This window comes from Salmo salar, chromosome ssa23 (assembly GCF_905237065.1).
Source record: "Salmo salar chromosome ssa23, Ssal_v3.1, whole genome shotgun sequence".
In the NCBI taxonomy this organism is placed as follows: Eukaryota; Metazoa; Chordata; class Actinopteri; order Salmoniformes; family Salmonidae; genus Salmo; species Salmo salar.
The window spans coordinates 27817171-27838947 of NC_059464.1; the positions used below are offsets into that span (position 1 = coordinate 27817171).

Genomic DNA, 21777 nt, shown 5'->3' on the forward strand with positions numbered 1-21777 from the left:
CCCCAAGAACACCATCCCCACTGTCAAACATGGAGGTGGAAACATTATGCTTTGGGGGTGTTTTTCCTGCTAAGGGGACAGGACAACTTCACCGCATCAAAGGGACGATGGACGGGGCCATATACCGTCAAATCTTGGGTGAGAACCTCCTTTCCTCAGCCAGGGCATTGAAAATGGGTCGTGGATGGGTATTCCAGCATGACAATGACCCAAAACACACAGTCAAGGCAACAAAGGAGTGGCTCAAGAAGAAGCACATTAAGGTCCTGGAGTGGCCTAGCCAGTCTCCAGACCTTAATCCCATAGAAAATATGTGGAGGGAGCTGAAGGTTCAAGTTGCCAAACGTCAGCCTCGAAACCTTAATGACTTGGAGAAGATCTGCAAAGAGGAGTGGGACAAAATCCCTCCTGAGATGTGTGCAAACCTGGTGGCCAACTACAAGAAACGTCTGACCTCTGTGATTGCCAACAAGGGTTTTGCTACCAAGTACTAAGTCATGTTTTGCAGAGGGGTCAAATACTTATTTCCCTCATTAAAATGCTAATCATTTTATAACATTTTTGACATGCGTTTTTCTGGATTTTTTTGTTGTTGTTATTCTGTCTCTCACTGTTCAAATAAACCTACCATTAAAATTATAGACTGATCATTTCTTTGTCAGTGGGCAAACGTACAAAATCAGCAGGGGATCAAATACTTTTTTCCCCTCACTGTCAAAGACAAGGACCAGCGGTCCCTAGTAAGCTAGATCCCGGTTAAAACCCAGAGAGATTTACTAATAACGAACCGCTACAGAAACCATCATCTGGAGCAGGGGGTGAAGGGACCAGCTCTCTGAGGAGAACCCACTAAACTCATCACTATTTCCTGAAGTCAATAAATCAGACAATGAACCTCAACCATTTCCAGTAACTCACAGCCCTCAGAACAAACAAACAATTCACGCCCATGTTCATCTGGAAAGATGAAACTTCTGTCACTGTCCTGCTGTGTTTGCCTCTGTGTCCTTCTGTGGGTTGTGCCATTTAGCTAGTAATCTGGATGAAGATGGTGACACCACTTAACTGTTTTAGGGAATGGTAGTCAGGGTAATGTGACTGAGCCCAGCCAGAGATATGCACTCGACACAATCATGATTGAGAGTCAGCCTGATATGGATGGGTGCTTTCCAAGGTGATGACATGGACAGTAAAGGGAAGGCCTTTAAAAAGCCACCACATGATTAGTCAAACAAATGTGTGAACATGCCGGCATAATGTGTGCAGCGCTGAACAATATAAATGAGCAGTTTATTAAAAGCAAATGACATTTAGTTGATTGAATGCATGTAGTTACCCTGAAGGATTAACTATGGCCATCGTATCATCAGGCTCCTCAGAAGTAATTTTACCGGAGCTATTTTAAAACTCAGGCTAAGAGTTGATTGCCTCCAGCTAAGTGGACCAGGCCATGCTGTAATTCCCCAGCATCGTAAAGTGGTGCCTCAGTGCTGTTGAAAAGCAAGGAAATGCCAAGAAAATCTACTTCAGTTGGCGTCAAGTTCCCCATACCACTATAAAACACCCTTAAATCAACTGGGCTAAGTGTCAAGGAGAGGGAGAGGAGGAGCTCTGTGAGTGTGGATGGAGGTTGAAGGTCTTCTGTAGTATTATGTAATGAATTGAAATAAGGAAAGACTGAAGTAAAGACAAACAGCTCCTGGATAGATGCTTTTCTCAGGCTGCTGTGTCAGCATGGAGCGCCTAGTAATTTTAAGGTTGAGCGGTGCTGGCTGGGCCTGAAGGCCTCTAAAGACTGTTGACAACATAGAGAGAGAATGCCTGCCTGCCTGCCCTGCCACGGCGTGGCCGCCCATCCTTCAGTACAATGCCAGTGCCATCAGTGGTTATTTCAGTCTGTGCTCACCTGCCCAGGCCTGCGATTGTAAGCCTCTATGGCTGACATGTATAAATACTCAGTGATATTTACATTACATCATTGACATACAGTAGTGGCCATGCTATGTTTGCTTACGTTTCTGTGGTATTGTATGTAGTATTGCATTGCACACTATTCAGGCCTAGCCAGGGGTGCATTTTTTATTGCAGGTTGATGTTTATTGTAATGAATCTTGCCCTGGAGGCAGAACTGAACAGTTTCAGCCAGGTGGGCCAGCTGCAAAGTCAAAATTGGATTTATCGTAAAAAATCATGAAAACTAAAATGAGCTTTTGGGTCTTATATTAAGGTTAGGCTTTAGAGTTAGCAGTGTGGTTAGGGTTAAAATTAGATTGTATGGCTTTGTGGCTGTGCCAGCTAGTGACCTCTCTGCAGAGATGCCTCCAGGGCAACATTCATGACAACAAATGCCAACCTGCTTTTTTATATCACTCGTCATTACTCAGTTCAATGAAGGACCCCTGGGGGCACACACCAGAGTCATGCAACGACACGGTACAGCTCTGACACAATACCCTTCTGCAACGGTGAAACGGTTTCACCCTGTCAGCGTATCCATAGAAATAGCATGATGCCTGAAAGCCTGTGACAGAGGCCAATGCCAGAGCCAAAAATATGACTCTGGTTGATATTTCAGGACAGTAAAACACTACACTGAACTATATGCTTATCCTAGAATATTCTCTATTCTCACTGGATGGCATCACTCTGAACTTGCTCTGACAGAGTCACACAGGGAGGTCCCCCAGCTGTGACGCACAGCAGGGCATATCCAGGAATTGATTGATTTGATTGACACACTGGCATTCATGTTATACAAGTACGTTATAGTTAAGCAATAAGGCCCAAGTGGCTGTGGTATATTTGCCATTATAAACTGAGTGGGTCAAGCTCTGAATGCTGATTGGCTGACAGCCATGATTTATCAGACCGTATACTTTGGGTATGACAAAACATTTATTTTTACTGCTCTAATTACGTTGGTAACCAGTTTATAATAGCAATAAGGCACCTCGGGGGTCTGTGGTATATGGCCAATATACCTCCGTGTTGTGTTGTGACTAAGAACAGCCCTTTAGCCGTTTATAATTGATCTCTCATTGAGTTCACACAAGTGATCAGAACAGAATGATTTTCAGCCCCCTAGAGCAGATTTTTCTCCATGTAACACTCTCTCAGACCATCAAAGGGCCTGGTATAGGATAGATACCATACTCAAGACTGGAGGTACAGTATATAACATCCATCAGGACTGTGTTACCAAATGGACCAAAAGCTTATCTCTGACCATTCTGAGTAATCTTACCATAATCTTACCATTAGCCGTGACTTCTAGACTTGTAGCTGTCGAGGACACAGGCCACCAATAGTATCTAGGATCTCTGGCTCTGTCCGGCAGTGTTTGTGAGATGCAGGCGCTCTCTCCTCAGCTGCCCCAGGGTAGTGGGCCGTTTTCTAGGGGAGCGTTAGGCCGTGCGGGCATCACACATGGCTGACAGGCTGTTGCCAGCCCCTTCTCCCCTAGGGTGTTTGTGTGTGTGCAGGGATACTCGTGCGTGTTTTTGTGTGTATGTGCGTGTCCACAGTAAAGCAGAGTGAAGGCCTGCCAGCCCAAAGGATGCAGTGTAGGAAGAATATTATCTACTACTGTCATGAAACGGACAGATCTTGTGTGCTTCACATACATTGCCCACCACTCTAAGTTCAGCATGTATGTCTGTATGGGGGGGGGGGGATTTGGGAGGTTTTCTTATGTTGTACGGGTTCAGTCTCAGTCATCTGTATCCTCACTAGAGGAAGTCTCTCTCCCTCATAATTAAGTCTGAGACTTGCCTTTGAAACACATAAAACCTATTTTAATCTGATGAGCAGCAGGCCCACTGTCTCCCCAACAGGTCTAATAAGATGTATACAGATATATAAAGCAGACGCCCGTAGCTAAATTAGCTCTCTGGTAAAACAAATAGCGCCATATCAACTCATGCTAGAGTTTCCAATGCTTACCCCCTCCACCCGCCTCCTGCCAAAATAAAACTATTTCCCGGAGCCTTAATTCAGTTTTAGTTGGCATATAATTCGGTCGACCACAACATAAAAAAAAAGAAATTTACAGTCCTTCAAATGTTCTCTCTGGGGACAAGGGTGAGCGCAGTCTAACAGATTTAGCCCTAGGTTAAACAGTAGTAACAAATTGCCTGTTAGGAACAGCACAATACAGTGTCTGCTTCTGGAAGTGGTCAGTGAAGCCAAACACTGTGCATTCTGAACATTCCGAACAGTTAGCCAATGTCAAGAAGGCCTCATGCTATTTTAGAAGGGGACAAATGGGTGTGTTCCTATTCTGTCCTTTAAAGGGAAAAACAGAGCTTTATGAAGAGTTTCTGTACTCAAGGCTATTGTTGGTGATGTCAATATCCGCCATAAATACCATTGTTTTAGTGTGCAGGGACAAAGACAGCACTAGGTAAGTACGGTTAAAGTATAATATTGGTTACTGCAGGAAGGTATTGAGTTGATGGAACACAATAATCCTTCAGGTCATTGCTCACCCTTAGGGCTGACGCTGAGTTGCCAGTCAACTCCCTCCCCCCCCCCCACAACATTTCTTTATGATCCAGGTTTTGGCAGCCCCTTGTAATGCTCAAATTGTGTTTTGGAAAGATGCAGATTGGGTGCCAACATCCCAGAAGAACACAATGGCTAAACCACTTTCCTTCAGAGTCTAATGTTGCCTGCCATCTCCAGGGGGTTGGTTTAAAAAGCAGCACAGTTTTAAAACATTGTTGTTGTTCTGGGTCTAACGGACCTCTAGTTAAAAAAGTGGAAAACTGATGCTCGGTTCAACCCCACAAGTGGCGCCACTGGAGTGAAATGTCATTATGTCTCCAGAAGTATTACGTCTAACTCAGTACAACATATATTACAGGCAGACAGAGAAGTTGCGCAACAGACCAATCCTTTTATAATGCGTTTAGAAAATATAAGCCAAAGCAGGAAGACAGTGTGGAGGGGAAGTCTATTGATTGTGAAAGAGGATTTCCTCGAAGCAGGACTGAGAAGAGTCTCTTTATTATTTTACCTTTATTTAACTTGGCAAGTCAGTTAAGAACAAATTCTTATTTTCAATGACGCCCTAGGAACAGTGGGTTAACTGCCTTGTTCAGGGGCAGAACGACAGATTTGTACCTTGTCAGCTCGGGGATTCGAACTTGCAACCTTTCGGTTACTAGTCCAACGCTCTAACCAATATGCCGCCCCATATTATATTATCAACCTGAGAGGTATTTCCTGGCAGGAACCTGCTATGATAGATGAGGTCATCCCATGTCCCCTTTTTGCTAAATGACTGACACAATGTGTGTTTTGAACTATGCAAGTAGACTATAAATCCTAGTGTGAATCACAGCAGCCTGGCATAGTGGACTGTGTGTGTATGAGTGTGTGTGTCACTGAAGTCAGGTGAGTGCGTTGTTCCACCCGGAGGCCTCTCGCTGGGGCAGAACAGGGCAGAGGGGCATGGCAACAAGGCCAGGATATGACACAGCAGTCAAAGCAGAGGCAGGTAGAGCCCTCGGCCAATTGGAGCCTTCGGCATAGTGTATCTCTGGGAAGTTACAGCCCAGGAAACAAAGAGGGGAGGAGAGCTCTGTATGACACATGCTTACACATAAAGAAAGCCAGAGAGAGAGAGAAAAATAAAGTGTGTGTGAGAGGTAGCTAGAAACAGTAGGGAGAGAGTTATATTACAAAGGTTTACCGGTACATAGACAGACCGACAGATAGATGCAGGCAGCCAGTGCAGTGCACACAGTGTGTACCCTCAGTACAGCAACCATGTCTGTGAGGATACCAGTACTGAAAGAGCCTGTTCTTCCTGTCTATGTGTAGTTCTCCAGGGACAAGTACATCATGGAGGGCCCACCGGAGAAACTACGCAAGGAGCTGGAAGACGAGCTGAAGCTGGGCAGTGAGGAACCACGCAGCCACGCCTGGTACCATGGTGCCATCCCCAGACAGGTAAAAAAAAAAAAGAAAATCACACACTCTCTCTCTCTGGAGGGACAACACAGCTGCCTGTTTGCCATGACTGTTTTAGAGTCCAATGATTTAGCTTGAGTCATTCTTGATAAAGTATTTTTTTTTGCGGTCGGCAGCACACGCTGGCTCTTTGTGAAAGAGGATATTTAAATAAAGAGATGGAGCTAAGAGAGGCTTACTGTGAAACACGACCAGCCCAATGAAAGCATGCAGAGGGGAGGGGTTCCTCTGTTGCCAACAGCTACGGCCGGGTGTCCAGTTGCACACTGATTTCATTCAGGGGCCTGTCACTCCCACCCTGTGGAGGAATCACAGCACTGGCGCTCTGAAAACATGGCAACCATGCAAAACCTTGCATACCCACGCAGAGCAGGACAGCTGGCCAGACAGACACGTTTCCAAGCTCAACCAAAAATCTCTGTAATGACATCCAACACAATGCTTTGTTTGGTCACACTGGAGTATTATGTGAATGGAGTCAGGGAGCTCAGACACTTTGGCAGGCAGCTCTTGTCGTAAATATGTGAAAATTCTCAGTGTCTAGAGGTTTCTAGAGGGGATCTGTGTGTCTTTCATGTGGACTGAAGAGTAAAAGCTACATGGCTGAGGGTCTGGACTTAGGAGGAGGCTGTGACAGTGTGACAGATCCCTGCCCTCTGACCTCTAGCGCAGCAGCGTTCAGCTATTACCCTAGGAGGTCAGGAGCCTGTTGGTTTTCTGTTCTACCTGATCATTAATTCCACCCACCTGATGTCCCAGGTCTAAATCAGCCCCTGATTAGAGAGGAACAACGGGGAAAAACGCAGTGGAACTTGCTTTTAGGTCCAGAGTTGAGTTTAAGGGCTCTAGGGGCTGAGCCTTGTTTTGAACACAGGGATGTAAAGTCTGAGGAGTGTTAGTGATGATGACCCACCTCAACACCCAGGGCTCAGCTCAAATCAGTGCTTGTACACAGAGTAGTAAAATCAGGGAATGTGTTTTTTCCTATGATTCACTCTCAGGCAACAACTTGTCTGAAACTGGTTGAGCCAGATCAGAATCAGACAAATAAGGACAAGTCAACAACATAAAGAAGTATTTATCTTGACAGGTCTGTTCTACAGCACTGGCTGTATTAAGTCCATTGAGCTGTGTGAGGCTCAGTGACAAAAGGGGACTCACTGTCAGTTTGATAAACTGTGGCTGAATGAGGCTGTATGGTTCATTGAAATGGGCTTCATTTCAAACGTGTGCTTTCATCAGTATCTCACTAAGAACTTGTCACTGAGAACTTGTCAGTGTGAACAGAGCGGCGCTGACACACAATGGTGAAAGCTCAGACCACAGAGCTCGGTCCATGAACCCCAGCCTCAGTGAGGATGCTCTGTCAGCCTCAGCACACACACACAGAGCGACAGGTCTTAATTGGATGGTAACAACAGAATGGTGCAATCAACTGACATGATGCTATTTATTAACAACATCTTCTATTATAGCCGTCCACTGATCTGCCAGGGACCACGCCTCTAAGTCTAATCATCATCCCTAAGATAAAAGCTCATCTGTGCTCACTGTGCCACCCATCCCATTTCCCAGTACACCTGTCACCTTCTGGTTTCGTCCTACTGTATCTCTCAGAGGAGTGGATGTAGGCCAGGGAGCCCTGCAGCCTTGTTCCATGTCTTACGTTGTGACTTTGTAAGGGGTGTGAGCCAGCATGTATCACAGCCCTCCATTAGGCATTGTGAGAGTCACAATGGCTCTGCCAGTCCCTGGTTACAGTAGCTGCACACGCTGTCCTGTTTACCCACAAGACTGGGCGTCTCTGAACTAGAACTACTAGAACTAGTACGACCAGCTCAGTCAACTCCCATTCTACCATTAGAGAACACATTAGCAGCTTCAGGTGATGGAGGAGTCCCCCTCCCACGTCGGTGCATCGGGGATAGTGAATGTTGTCACAGTGCATGTATGTCACACGGAAAAACACTGGCCACTCAAGTTGCAGAACGAGTTGTGCTGGCTATGGGATTGTGTTACGATTTTCACTGCTGTAAAAAAAAAAAAACCTCGTAGCTGTTTGAAAACATTTTCAATTTCCATGTAATTTCACAACAACAAAACATTTCACAATGGTTATCTGTCAGAAATGTATAAATAACTTTGCATGGCTAATGGATGTAATATGGATCGCAATTTTAATGAGCTATTTCATGAGGTATAAATCAAATTACTTTCAATGCGTCAGACTGGGTATATAAACCCAAAGCATCGCCTCGTGTAAAATCACAGATGCGACCCTGAATAAGAAATGGAGCTGTTTTGAGCTTGTCCTGGCGGGCATGTGACAGGATGGTATAGAACTGGTAACACACACATGCTCAGTTCTACATTCTGCACCTCCTCAGCAGAACAGAGACTTTACTTTACGTAAGGACAAGGTAAAACAGCATTCATGCTGCTAAGTGATCCTAGTAAGGTTTAATAAGCTCCTTCCTGGTGCTACTGCGGCCAGATTGTGAAAAGAGGGCTTTTAAAACTTTTAATTAAAAACCCTCCACAACATGATTATATAAACATAATTACTTAGTTCAATACTAACTTCATTAAAAAGTAAAGTAATTAAATGTTTGGAAGAACAACATAAGTGAAGTGGAGTGTGTAGACCAATGTGTGACATGACTGAGTTTCTAAGCAGAACTGGGGCTTTGGGTCATTTGACCCTACAGTTTGGCTGTGAGGCCTGTACTCAGAGAGCATTTTGGGAGGGATCATGATGTCACAGTACAGTAACAGTAGCGCTAGTGAAAACATTCAGTGAGACAAGCATGTTACTGAGAAGGCCATTCAGTGAGGGAGTAGAGCGCCTGTCGCCACAAATCTAACAGTGAGACGAGTGTGACAAACTGAAAACACACTAGACACAGTTCTAACTGTGTGATATTGAAAATACAACCAAGTGTGTGAGCTATATTTCTGTGTGTATGTGTGCTCAACATGTGTCCTCTGGTGTCCAGGTGGCAGAGAACCTGATCCAGAGAGACGGGGACTTCCTGATCCGGGACTCTCTGTCCAGCCCTGGGAACTACGTCCTGACCTGCCAGTGGAAGAACAGCCCGCAGCACTTCAAGATCAACAAGAAGGTGGTGGCCATGAATGAAGCTTACTCCCGGGTGCAGTACCTGTTCGAGAAGGAGGGCTTCGACAGCGTGCCCGCCCTGGTGCGTTACTATGTTGGCAACAGGAAGCCAGTGACGGAGGCGGTGGGAGCCATCATCTTCCAGCCCATCAATAGGGCCTTGCCCCTGCGCTGCCTAGAGGAGAAGTATGGGGTGGCCTGTGTCCATGTGGAGGCTGGCCCGACCCTGCCCGAGAGGAAGAGCCAGACATCTAAACGCCTGAGCCTCAACATCATGAACGGACACACCCAGGACCACAGCCTCGGACGGGGGAACCTGCTTAGGTTAGTAGGCTATCTACAGAGGCTCAGGCCTGTCTGGTCTGGACATAGTGTATGTGGTTGGAAATTGTCTGTGAGCCGTAGGCTACAATGGAGATGCTTGCTTGCAGGCGCAAGATACATTTAGATCCATTACAGCCATTAAGTGCCCTTTATTTTCCTCTGCAGCCAGGAGTTTATATAGACACTGTACATTATGTCATACATTTATAGGCCGGCAACTTATAAGTAGCTATAAAATATAATTTTGTAGGGGGTTTGTCCAAATGGAATTGGCTCCGTATAATTTCATGTATAGCCTAACATGCAAACACGTGCACTCCAAATTTGTACGACTAATGTGGGAGTCACAGAGATAAGTACACGTCTACAATAAACCATTCCTGAGGTAAAATAAGGAGTGGTGTTTAGCCTGGATGGAGAATACCAACCTCTGAGCACAATAACAAAGGCAAACCAGGACAAAAAAAATACCCCATCAAATTACACTGTACCATTTTACATAACAAACAGTGCACACAATGTATCAGGTTTCTCTGGGGGTTAGTGGCGTGGTGTGCCCAGTAGCCATGTATCTGTTGGTAGCTAGAGGGGTCAGTCCAACTGAACACTCCTTTTCTCCTTCTCTTCCTCACTCTCTGTCTATCAGGAACAAAGACAAGTGTGGAAGCCAGCCGGCGTGTCTGAACCACGTTCAGGAGAGACGACGGCCCCTCAAAACCCACCAGTCAGAGAGCTTCCTCCCGCTAGGTATGTACCATCCCCTCTCTCTTACTCATTCTGCTGCAGTCAGAGGATGTACAGCTCTGACGAGCCTGCAAAAGACTTGTTTCCGTGAACATGCATTTTTTTTGCACAGGGGTGGCAATATTTCAAAGGCAAATGTAAATATTTTCTTCTTCAAAACGTTGCTTTGTACTCTTTCAACTCAGAAGTGAAAAGTGTGACATGAGCTAGAGATGAAGATAAATGTATTTCTGAAAGGATTATAGATAGAAGTTGAAATGGGAATAGATAGATGTGCTTGAAGTCTGAGTCTTTGGAATAAAAGAGACGAGAGATCAGAGAGATTCAAAAAGCTGCATTCCATTCTGTGACTGACAATGTAATTAAGCTTTCTATGCAGTTAGACTTCAAATAGACAGCAGGACTCCCAGTCAGCAGCTACAGAACACAGCATGGCTCTAGCTGTGTGGTGTTGCTAGGCTGCAGTGTGCAGGTTTAAATAATGATGTTTACCTCTTTCTCACTCACCCTCTCCCCAGGCTCTAGGCCCCAGCCCCTGCCCCAGCCCCAGCTCATGGAGCACCAGCTAAGCCCCAAGTCTCCAGTATTCAGGACGGGTAGTGAGCCGGTACTCAGCCCCACCGTGCCAAGGAGGATGGCCTTTGAGACCCAGGCCGGGGAGGCCATACGGGGCTCAGACAGCCAGCTCTGCCCCAAGCCGCCCCCTAAGCCCAGCAAGGTGCCCTCCATCAGGATGCCCCACTCCCCACATCTGCAGCCCCTGGCTGCCCCAGCCCCGGGTCCCCCTGTACCCCCACTGAAACCCAAGAAGCAGCATGTGATCCAGGCTCTCCAGCCTCCGCAGACCCCTAGCCCAGAAGTAAATTACTGTGAACTGAGCCCCTGCAGCCCAGCAGAGTTGGACAGGCTCCAGGCCCCTGCCCCAGGGCCCCAGGCCAACAACAACAGCTACGTAGAGAGGCTGAGGACAGAGGAGAGCCAGAGGAGCAGCTACGGCTCCAAATTGGACCGCAGCTCCTACCACCACGCCATCGAAGCCCTGGAGAATGGCAGCGAAGAGGAGGTGGAAGGAGGTGGAAAAGGAGGGATGGAAGAGGTAGAGGAGACTGTGGAGGAGAAGGAGAGAAGCTTCCGGCGGCCGGTGTTGGAGACTGCGTCTGCGTTCCGGCCGGGGGAGTTTGAGTCGAGGCTGCTGCCTGCAGAGAACAAACCCCTCGAGATGAGTGTACTGAAGAGAGCCAAAGAGCTGCTGGTCCATAAAGACCATCACATCATCGCCAAGCACATCCTCATGGCAGACTGCCAGGTACGGCATTGCACTGTCCCACTACACACCATACCCACATTACGTTCACCACACCACTAGTCCTACTGGATGTCTGAACACTCTGGGCTGAATCCCAAACAGAGATCATAACTCACATTTCAGTGTACATCATGAATTGATGATATACACCGAGTATTCCAAACATTAGGAACACCTTCCTAATATTGAGTTGCACCACGCCCCTTTTCGCCTCAATTCATCAGGGCATGGAGTCTACAAGGTGTTGAAAGCGTTCCACAGGGATGCTGGCCCATGTTGACTCCAATGTTCCCCCACAGTTGTGTCAAGTTTGCTGGATGTCCTTTGGGTGGTGGACAATTCTTGATACACATGGGAAAGTGTTGAGCGTGAAAAACCCAGCAGCTTTGCAGTTCTTGACACAAATCGGTACGCCTGGAACCTACCACCCTACGATACCTCATTCAAAGGCACTTAAATCTTTTGTCTTTCCCATTCACTTTCTGAATGGCACACATCCTCAATCCATGTTTCAGTGGTCTCAAGGCTTAAAAATCATTCTTTAACCTGTCTCCTCACCTTCATCTACACTAATTGAAGTGGATTTAACAAGTGACATAAATAAGGGATCATAGCTTTAATTTGGTCAGTCCCATGCAAAGAGCAGGTGTTCTTAATGTTTTGTACACTCAGTGTACATGTGCAGGACAGTGTGATGAGTTATGATTCAGGCCTCATTCAGCAACATCTAACTAAGGGGCTAGAAACAGTCAGGCACACAGAGGGCATCAGAGACTGGTATTTAATTCATTTCCTCTAGTTGGTATTTGGCCTTTTACGGTCAGGTGTCTTATGTCTGTCTGGGTGTGGTACACCACACAAAGTGCAAAACGAAACCAGTGAATTTAACTACAGTAAGACACACCAAAAATGATCTGCAGCAAAGTCCATGACTGGGTGTCTAGTCTTTGAGGGAAACATCTTTATAGTGTTAAAAACAGCTAGAGTACACAGTTATGTAAATGTGGCTTTGAGGCGTCTCATGTTTAATTCAGTCAGAAGGAGCTAATGAGCAACGATTTCCCCAAACATGACCATACTAAAAACGCTTGTAAAACCACATTAATGCAACAACAAAAATGATGTACCTGACAGGTTGCTAGGGTACATGGCATCTCTGAGGAGGCGAAAGGTCAAATGGGTGTGTCCTCTGGTCTGGAGCTGGTGACCTTACCCCACGGCAGGCAGCTGCGGCAAGACCTGATGGAAAGGTAAACACACACCCTCAAATCCACCTGACACACTCCTCCTCAGGTACTAGGGACCCCTCATGTAGACACAAAAGGTTCTAGGGACTTATGACTGAACTTTGTCGTGTAACCCAGGCACCACACCATGGCCATCGGGGTTGCCGTGGACATCCTGGGCTGCACAGGAAGTCTGGAGGAGCGGAGCGCCACGCTGAACCGTATCATCATGGTGGCTCTAGAACTGAAGGACTCCATGGGGGACCTGTACGCCTTCTCCTCCATCATGAAAGCACTGGACATGCCTCAGGTACCCCACTCAATACAACTGGACATGCCTCAGGTACCCCAGTCAGTACAACTGGACATGCCTCAGGTACCCCACTCAATACAACTGGACATGCCTCAGGTACCCCAGTCAGTACAACTGGACATGCCTCAGGTACCCCAGTCAGTACAACTGGACATGCCTCAGGTACCCCAGTCAATACAACTGGACATGCCTCAGGTACCCCAGTCAGTACAACTGGACATGCCTCAGGTACCCCAGTCAGTACAACTGGACATGCCTCAGGTACCCCAGTCAGTACAACTGGACATGCCTCAGGTACCCCAGTCAGTACAACTGGACATGCCTCAGGTACCCCAGTCAGTACAACTGGACATGCCTCAGGTACCCCAGTCAGTACAACTGGACATGCCTCAGGTACCCCAGTCAATACAACTGGACATGCCTCAGGTACCCCAGTCAGTACAACTGGACATGCCTCAGGTACCCCAGTCAGTACAACTGGACATGCCTCAGGTACCCCAGTCAGTACAACTGGACATGCCTCAGGTACCCCAGTCAGTACAACTGGACATGCCTCAGGTACCCCAGTCAGTACAACTGGACATGCCTCAGGTACCCCAGTCAGTACAACTGGACATGCCTCAGGTACCCCAGTCAATACAACTGAACATGCTTCAGGTACCCCAGTCAGTACAACTGGACATGCCTCAGGTACCCCAGTCAATACAACTGGACATGCCTCAGGTACCCCAGTCAGTACAACTGGACATGCCTCAGGTACCCCAGTCAGTACAACTGGACATGCCTCAGGTACCCCAGTCAGTACAACTGGACATGCCTCAGGTACCCCAGTCAGTACAACTGAACATGCCTCAGGTACCCCAGTCAATACAACTGAACATGCCTCAGATACCCCAGTCAATACAACTGAACATGCCTCAGGTACCCCAGTCAATACAACTGGACACACAAGACACAGTCCACCACATGGTCTGAGTTGAGTCTTTAACCCTTCACCCTCGTGGGAGTTGGCCTATATGGATAGGGCTAAATTGAAATGTTTCTTACAGAAGAAATATGGAAAGCATATGCATAACCATGGTAGCAATTGAAAGGGAACAGTTTACAGTTCACCTGACAAGACTGAATCATAACATTACACTGTTGATTTTGTGCAATTTACATTTACTGCACTTTGCACTGTATTTGTTGATAACGCAATCTGAAATACTCGGGATACATTCAGTAACATAAGAATATTCCTGGAAAAATGTGCAGTAGGTGCAACATAGACAAAAAAATGACAAGGGGTTTGAGTGAGAGGTTTCACTGGCGTTACTGTGCAGCCACTGCGTTCCAATTTAGGCGTCTATCAGTGTCCAAATCTGCCGTTTTCAACACGTATACAGGTACGAGTGTAAAGGGCTGCAGGCGTAGGCTGAGATTCCTGGAGATAGTGATGTTTGTTTCCTAACACTGCGCTTGACCACAGATCACACGGTTAGACCACACCTGGACCATGCTGAGGAGGAAGTACACTCAGACTGCCATCATATACGAGAAGTCTCTCAAGCCATTTTACAAGGGACTGTATGAAGGAACAGGTAAATGCACATCAATGGAGCCTTCAGTTGTAGTTGTGTGTTATTGGGCTGCAGTCTCTGACCGTGTCCCTGTGTGTGTGTTTAGTGGACATGCCCCTGACTGGCACCACGGTGCCTCTACTGATGCCCCTGCTGATGCTGATGGAGCGACCGGCGGTGGCGTTCGAGGGCATGGAGCTGTGGGAGAGCAACGACCAGGGCTGTGAAATCCTGCTACGCCACCTGGAGGAGGCTCGCAACGTGGCACACAATGCTGACTCATACACCGCCAACACTGAACGAGTCCTGCAAGGTACACTCCACGCCCACCGCTAGATACACACCCACTGCTAGATACACGCCCACCGCTAGATACAGGGATCATAGTTGTCCAAATGAATTGCTAAGGAAATACTCCTGTCCAAAACGACCTGTATTCACATTTGCCCTTAGCTTTTTTCATAGTACCAGAGACACTAAAACAAATGCCATACTGCATGTCTCGGCAGGTATGATGAGTTACAAGGCTAATGATAATGAGTTCCTCTTTCTGGATACAGATTTCCAGGCTGACGAGGACCTGTTGGAGATCTGTAAAACAGACTTCCAGCTGCGTCTGCTGTGGGGCAGCAGAGGGGCGGCCGTCAACCAGACAGAGAGATACGACAAGTTCACTCTCATCCTGACTGCTCTGTCCAGGAAGCTTGAGCCAGCGGTCAAACACACAGAACTCTGAACAGGACAGTCAGGCTGGTTAAGAGAGAGGATGAGGAAGAATGTTACAGAGACCACTGTCCTTTCCCAACCTGTCCACTGGAGGGAGTGTGAGTCAGATCCATCTGGAACTCATCCCTGGCAGGACACCAATCTGAGTGTGCTGATATGAAGAGGAAAAATGTCCCTGGACGCAGGGCCTGGTCCCAGATCTGTTTGTGCTCTTGCCTACTATTTGTGGCGGCAGTTAGCCTAATGGTTAGAGTGTTGGGCCAGTAACCGAAAGGTTGCTGGATCGAATCCCCGAGCTGACATGGTAATAATCTGTCGTTCTGCCCCTGAACAAAGCAGTTAACCCATTGTTCCCCGGTAGGCCGTCATTGTAAATAAGAATTTGTTCTTAACTGGCTTGCCTAGTTAAATAAAAGGTAAACATATATATATATTTTTTAAATAGTCCGTTGCCGTCATTGTCAAGCCAATAGCATGACAATGAGTGTCAGGGAGTTGGCACGATAGCACAAACAGCCTGTCACCCAGGCTAGGAGGGGGGCATTTACACCATATATGGTAGTGTAGCCCCTTGACCCTGGTCCTCAGTCATCCTACTGTATGTTACAGACTGGAACACACACTGCCCACAGAGAGGACCCAAGAAGTGTTTCTGAAAGTGTTTGTCAGATGGAAATGTATGTATGTATCACTAAAGTAGTGATTCAACACCCTTGTTATAACAATGACTTTGAAAGGAGAACATAGAACGACGAGACGGAAGAAGTGGAAGGAGGAAAACGATTGGTCGCTATACAATAGAGACAGTTTAACCGTATATTGTCTTCAATACTATATACTGTATGTACATTAACTAGATCTTCGACTGTGTATTCCATGTTCATTGTTCCTCAGATGGTATATTATGAGTTCATCTGGATAATCCTGAATGGTGAATAGTGTACATAATTCGTAAGCATGTAAATGCTAGACTGTAATATATCTCCCTCCTAAATATTGACATGTAAATAGAGTTGCGTATAATTGTAATATCTATATATGAATTATTGTGCAAGAAATGAATAAATAGATGTGCAGATGGTGTCTGAGTAACAACAACAACAACCTTGGAACATTTCACAGTAAGTATTATGATGCAAAAAATAAATGAAAAGGGTCTGGATTCAACCCGTATCACACAAGTATTGTGGAAGATCAGAGTTCTTGCTCGATTTAACTGTGGAGACTGTATTGACGGGAAACGCTGCAATGTCGTCTCAATTGGAAATTACCTTTATATTTGAACATGGATCTTACGAGATACAGATTGAATCCAGCCCTGTGTTGATGAAGAGTAGGCTTGTAAAATTAGGAGGGAATAAGCAGAAAAAAAATCCAGAATAATCCAACCAGGATTTCTGGGAAATCAGGGAATTTATTGAAAGTTCCCGGAATTTGACAACCCTAATGAAGTCATCAATAAGATGCTAAATGTTCTTTGGTATGTTCATGTGTTTGTTTTATTAGAACAATGAGAGAAAACATTTTTCCCCCCACAAAGTATCTTGACAACATTAAAAACTAAAAGAGATGTGCACAACAACATGAAGAAATAGAAGTACTGACATTGATTATTACAATGTGCTAAAATAAGAGTCAACAGTGACATTATCATATCTACTTTTTTGCCATTAAATGAATTTGCTACCATGCCAACTCAGCTGGGTTGGTAGATAACACAATTTGCTCCTTGCCGTGATATGCGTGAATACTTTATATCATCTTAAAGCATATTGTTAGGAGTTTTTTGTTGCACAATGATCAGAATTACAGCATAATGGATATGATTTAGCTCACAGTTTAAATCCAAAGTGAAAATCACATTTTTAATCGCATAACTTTTGCTTAAGGTTGCTAATGAAAAACCTGCAGCATTATCATCATACTTTGTCACCACTGAAGGCCACTTGCACCAAGGTGCCAAGAATACGGTCAGCACTGTTTTAGGCCATTAGAGACAAGCTTGTCAAAATCCTACTGATGAAGGATAGCCAGACACATACACTGCTGAAATTAATGGGTTAATAAGGTGCTTCATATTCAAATCAACTACTTACACCATGACAGCTTCCCCCCAGATTTCTGATAGCACTCCTATTAATCAGTTCAACAAGAGAGGAGTGATGATTCAAATGAGAGCATTCATCCAGGCAATGGAATTGACATGCTAAACTAAAAATCACAGGATTTATATAACATGCACTGTTCCATTTGATCTGCATGATCTTTGTTAGTGCACATTAATCAACGAAGCAGAACGGTCTTAATCAAGACATCCAATGGAAGTAAGAACATGGGGTTCTTTAGGAAGTTCAGAGGTACAGTTCAAGTAAGATGAGCATATCATATGATAACAATGTCACTTTCACAGCTTTAAGTATTTATTAAGAACTAAAGCGCTGCTCCTATTAGCGTTTCAAAGTGGGACCATCAAATTAACCACAGAAAAAGTTGTTTTTAATAGCGAATATTATACCCTGCCAAGGGTAAAACGCTCTGTCAGTCTCATAAAAGCTACTTAACTTCTTTGATTAAAGTCCAATCACTCACCAAGTCAATTATGCTCATATGCAAATTCAATTCACTTTCAAATTCATTCAATTCAAGAGGGTTAGTATCAAAAGCATTTACATGGCTAGCTACGGTAAATGCCTTTATTTTGTGGTAGTTCTGAACTCTACACCTCCTATAATAACATAGTGGTCACCTTACATTTGTACAAAAGGTAGCATACAGAGTCCATTTCATTCATTCATTTATTCATTGATATTCGATTCAAATGCTATAGGGCAAAAGTGCATCAGTGAAGACCATGTCCCTATTCAGAAGGATGTTCTGACAACAATGCATGGTTACTTTGAGCTAACAGCACGATTCTGAAAAGTGAGTCATTCATCTGATTAAAAACCCTATAAAAAGTCACAATAAAAACACATTCAGCATGAAATAAAAGAGATGTTAATACATACAATTTAGTAATAAAACAAACTACATATATGCATACACACATTAATATGCATACACATGTTTATATATGTATAAATCACATTCACAATCATAATATGCGCTTGAAACAGGAACGTTATGGGAATGCAACACTCTTTCACGTGGAGACCGCACGCAGCAAGGCCCCAGGATGCTCCTGTGAGACCGAGGAGAAGAGACGCAGAAGGAGTCTGGGTGGGGCCCAGAGGAGCACCACAGCAAGCCACCGTAGACTTTGTCGGTTGGAGCCCTTGTGTGCGGCAGAGAGTGATGGAAGAGAAATCAGCAGGTCCATCCCCACTCCCAGAGTTAGTATTAAGGCAGAGACTGCAAGGAGAGTTGGAGTGTTGTTGTTGAATTGCGGGTGGATCCCCTGTCATTTGTCTCAGGTCAGCCTCCAGGTTTCCTAGCCTGAGGTGCTGTGTGATGACTGGCTGGTGAGGGAGGAGGGCCCTCTGCTGGCATGCTGCCTTCCCCCGGTCTGCGGTGCTGGTGCAGGGTTGAGGAGGAGGGGATGAAGTGGTAGTGTAAGGGCAGGCATGCTGTTTCTAGAGTAGTACTGCTCCTACTCTGATCTGAGTGGCCATGCCGCGCCACATGAGTTACTGAACAACAGCATGACAGAGGTGACGCTCAACACACGCACATCATGATGGGAATGTTTCGATTAACACAGAAAGAAAAGAAACGGAGAGACAAAAGAAACCAAAATCATGGATGAATGAAGGAGACAGACAGGAAGATTAGAAGTGAACGAACGGGCGGCGTGGGCGACCACAGAGTTACATCCAAGACGCTGCATTCCTTCCTGTATGACGTAATGACAGTTCATATTACAGACATGCTGAAGCACGTTAAGGTAAGGCGACCGCAGGCGAGTAGCAGTCAGGCAGACATTCTCAAGAACGGAATGAGAATGTAACAATGCAACAACAAGGCAGGCTGTTAGTGCTGGACGTTGCCTGAAGAGCAGAAATACAACATTAAGATGTGCGTAATAGTGGAGTAGTGTATTAGTAGTGTATTCATTGCTTATCTCTCATTATAAAAGATGTTGCGAGTCGCTAACTATAAGCCCCCTCCCTGGTCCCTGATCTTGCTGGTATGCTGCAGTGGATTGGTTACTCTGTGTTGTGTATAGACAGACACAGTTTAGAAGAACACTCCCCTCCTACAGAGGCATAGTTACCACCTCAGGATTCTCCGCTGCTATGGAATGATGTTAATGGCCATGGATGTGTGCATGCAAACATGTGACCTGCCAACCCCCTCCCCTCCCAAGTCAAGCCCTGTCTGCCACTAGCTCCACCAGACTCAGCATGTACCCTCCACCAAAGACCTCGCCACACTGCTCCACTCAGGAACCTGCAGTCCAACAGGAGAGAGAGAGAGAAAGGAGAGGAGTTACTGTACCGACCCCTAGGACAGAGACAGATAGTGGACAGTAAGTAGTACACACTGAAGAACCACGCCCCTGGGTGTAATGTAGGCCTGACCACCAGAGGGCAGCATTGTTGTGACACACACACACATACAAATCAAAGGAAGAGAGAAGGAGTGTACAATTATCTTAAAGGGTAGTATGGTAGTGGGAGGTATGAGTCATATAGGCACAGACTAGGCCACTTCTTACCGGGACCGTATTACTGCATTCATGTCTTAATAGGTGGAGCAGAGTACTTAACATACGAGACTCACAACAGCTGACTGATAACATAGAGACAATACAATGGGTCAAATCTGTATAAGTCAATTTTCCTATTTTCCAAATCACTTTGATCCAAAGTAGAAAGATCTTAAAATCAGAAGAGCATTTTAACATCCACCTCTTAAAAAAAAAAAAGAAGAAAAAAAAAGATACATGAACAGAAACAACAAATCTCTTTTGAAATATTAAATAAAATGAATCAGCCCTAAGGGGTGATGAGTCCCCTTGCCATAGAGCAGACACACATGGCTTAATTCATTGATACAGAGCTCCTTGTAGGGTCACTACAATAGCATGACTGTAGAGTGTTTGTTTGTCCGTGAGCTCACACAGTGAACAAAGAGGACCTGCTGTTCGGACCAGCACTCCCCAGAAGAAGAGGGCTTATGATATGAGTCCATGCTGGTAGTCAGATCAGATGTAGGTGACCGCACCTTTGCTGTTCTTCTCCATGGTGATCTCCACGTAGGACGTGGGCACATAGCCCTCCTCTCCGCTCTGCTTCCTGGCTCGCGTCCAGCCGTCGCCCTTGTCCTCCTCGATGATGAACAGCACGTCGTCCTCCTTCATCAACAGTGTTCCCTCGTTCTGACCTGGGGGTCAACAGCACAACACAGACCAAAGACATTCTGTTAGCGCACAGAGAAAGAACCATAAATACCACATCACATCATCAACATGCCATATTCACATTCATGCAAATACTAAAAACTGCTCCAGTGTTTGTGTCAATATCGCTAGTTGAAATGCCCAACCCACCACACACAGTGTCACCACACAGTAAGACAGTGAACTGCATAGAGCGCACCACTGGCTTGGCTGTACTATACCATCAAAGGAGTAGAGCGCTTTGCAGTGGCCAAGGACTGGGAGGGGGTCGTCGTCGTCAAATTCATCATCAAACTCGTCTGGCTGGTGGGCCTGTCGGGGGTCTGGCTGGTGAGGGGGGCTGCGGTGCTCCTGGCTGGGGTCGTCTGTGTAACTGCCCTCAGGGCTGAGGAGAGGAGAAGAAGAGGGTGGAGAGAAGAGACGGATGAGAGAGTCTGTGCCATCTCAGCCACTCAAGCTGTAGGATTCTGCTCCAGACAGACTGACTGAGCCATCCGAGTCATTTTCCTTTAGAAAAACTATTACGACTCCACCCATGTTAAGCTTTAAAGACACAAAGAACAAGGTGTGTCATTCTATTTATATGCAGACATCTGGTAAACCTGTTAGATTGGATTTGTTCAATTTACGCTATGGCCCAGGGGAACATGTTACTACTATTACTACTTCTTCTAGTCTACAATCTATTACTACCACATAAACAACGTGTTTCTGTGCCCTCTGACCTCTCTCTGCCATGGGGTGTGTGATGGTTGACGTCGGCACTGGGTCTTCGATCTCCTCTGGTGCTCACCTTCCCCTCCACCTCTGACAGCCAGCTCTGTGTGTGTGAGGGAGACAGAGAGAGACAGACAAAAAGAGACAGAGAGCGAGAGAGAGCGAGAGAGAAAAGGAAATGAAGAGGTAGAAAGAGTCATAACATTCATATTGCTGTTAATAACCCCACGATGGATACACTCATTCTTATCCGGGATATGCCATCGTTCAACCAGTCTTTCAATATTAGTGTAGTAGATGTAACCCTCGGACTCTCAAAGAACTCCTATCCTGTTCTACTCAGTGTTCTGTTGACAAAGGGAAGCAGGGCATACAGTCATCCTCCAGAGGGGGCTAACTCGGCACAGGAAACCGTCGCCCTGTC

At 45.9% G+C, this 21777-nt stretch overlaps 2 protein-coding genes across 7 annotated transcripts in view; one reads left to right on the forward strand and one right to left on the reverse strand.

Moving 5' to 3' along the window:
• Positions 1–16376, forward strand: part of LOC106584337 (breast cancer anti-estrogen resistance protein 3 homolog) — a 99123-nt gene extending 82747 nt beyond the window's left edge. For all 4 annotated transcript variants that reach the window (XM_014169515.2, XM_045706216.1, XM_045706217.1 and 1 more), the window contains 9 exons: positions 5827–5955; positions 8973–9418; positions 10065–10165; positions 10681–11468; positions 12603–12718; positions 12833–13004; positions 14479–14590; positions 14676–14882; positions 15130–16376. In XM_014169515.2, coding sequence (XP_014024990.1) covers positions 5827–5955; positions 8973–9418; positions 10065–10165; positions 10681–11468; positions 12603–12718; positions 12833–13004; positions 14479–14590; positions 14676–14882; positions 15130–15305 — 2247 coding nt within the window. In that variant the 3' untranslated portion in view covers positions 15306–16376. The remainder of the gene's footprint in view (positions 1–5826; positions 5956–8972; positions 9419–10064; positions 10166–10680; positions 11469–12602; positions 12719–12832; positions 13005–14478; positions 14591–14675; positions 14883–15129) is intronic.
• A 1696-nt stretch (positions 16377–18072) lies between these two features.
• Positions 18073–21777, reverse strand: part of LOC106584338 (formin-binding protein 1-like) — an 88615-nt gene continuing 84910 nt past the window's right edge. For 2 of the 3 annotated variants that reach the window (XM_014169519.2, XM_014169518.2), the window contains 3 exons: positions 21362–21456; positions 20858–21021; positions 18073–20620 (listed from right to left, as the gene is read on the reverse strand). In XM_014169519.2, the coding sequence (XP_014024994.1) occupies positions 20442–20620; positions 20858–21021; positions 21362–21456 (438 nt within the window). In that variant the 3' untranslated portion in view covers positions 18073–20441. The remainder of the gene's footprint in view (positions 20621–20857; positions 21022–21361; positions 21457–21777) is intronic. The other variant, XM_014169521.2, reaches the window with a different exon arrangement.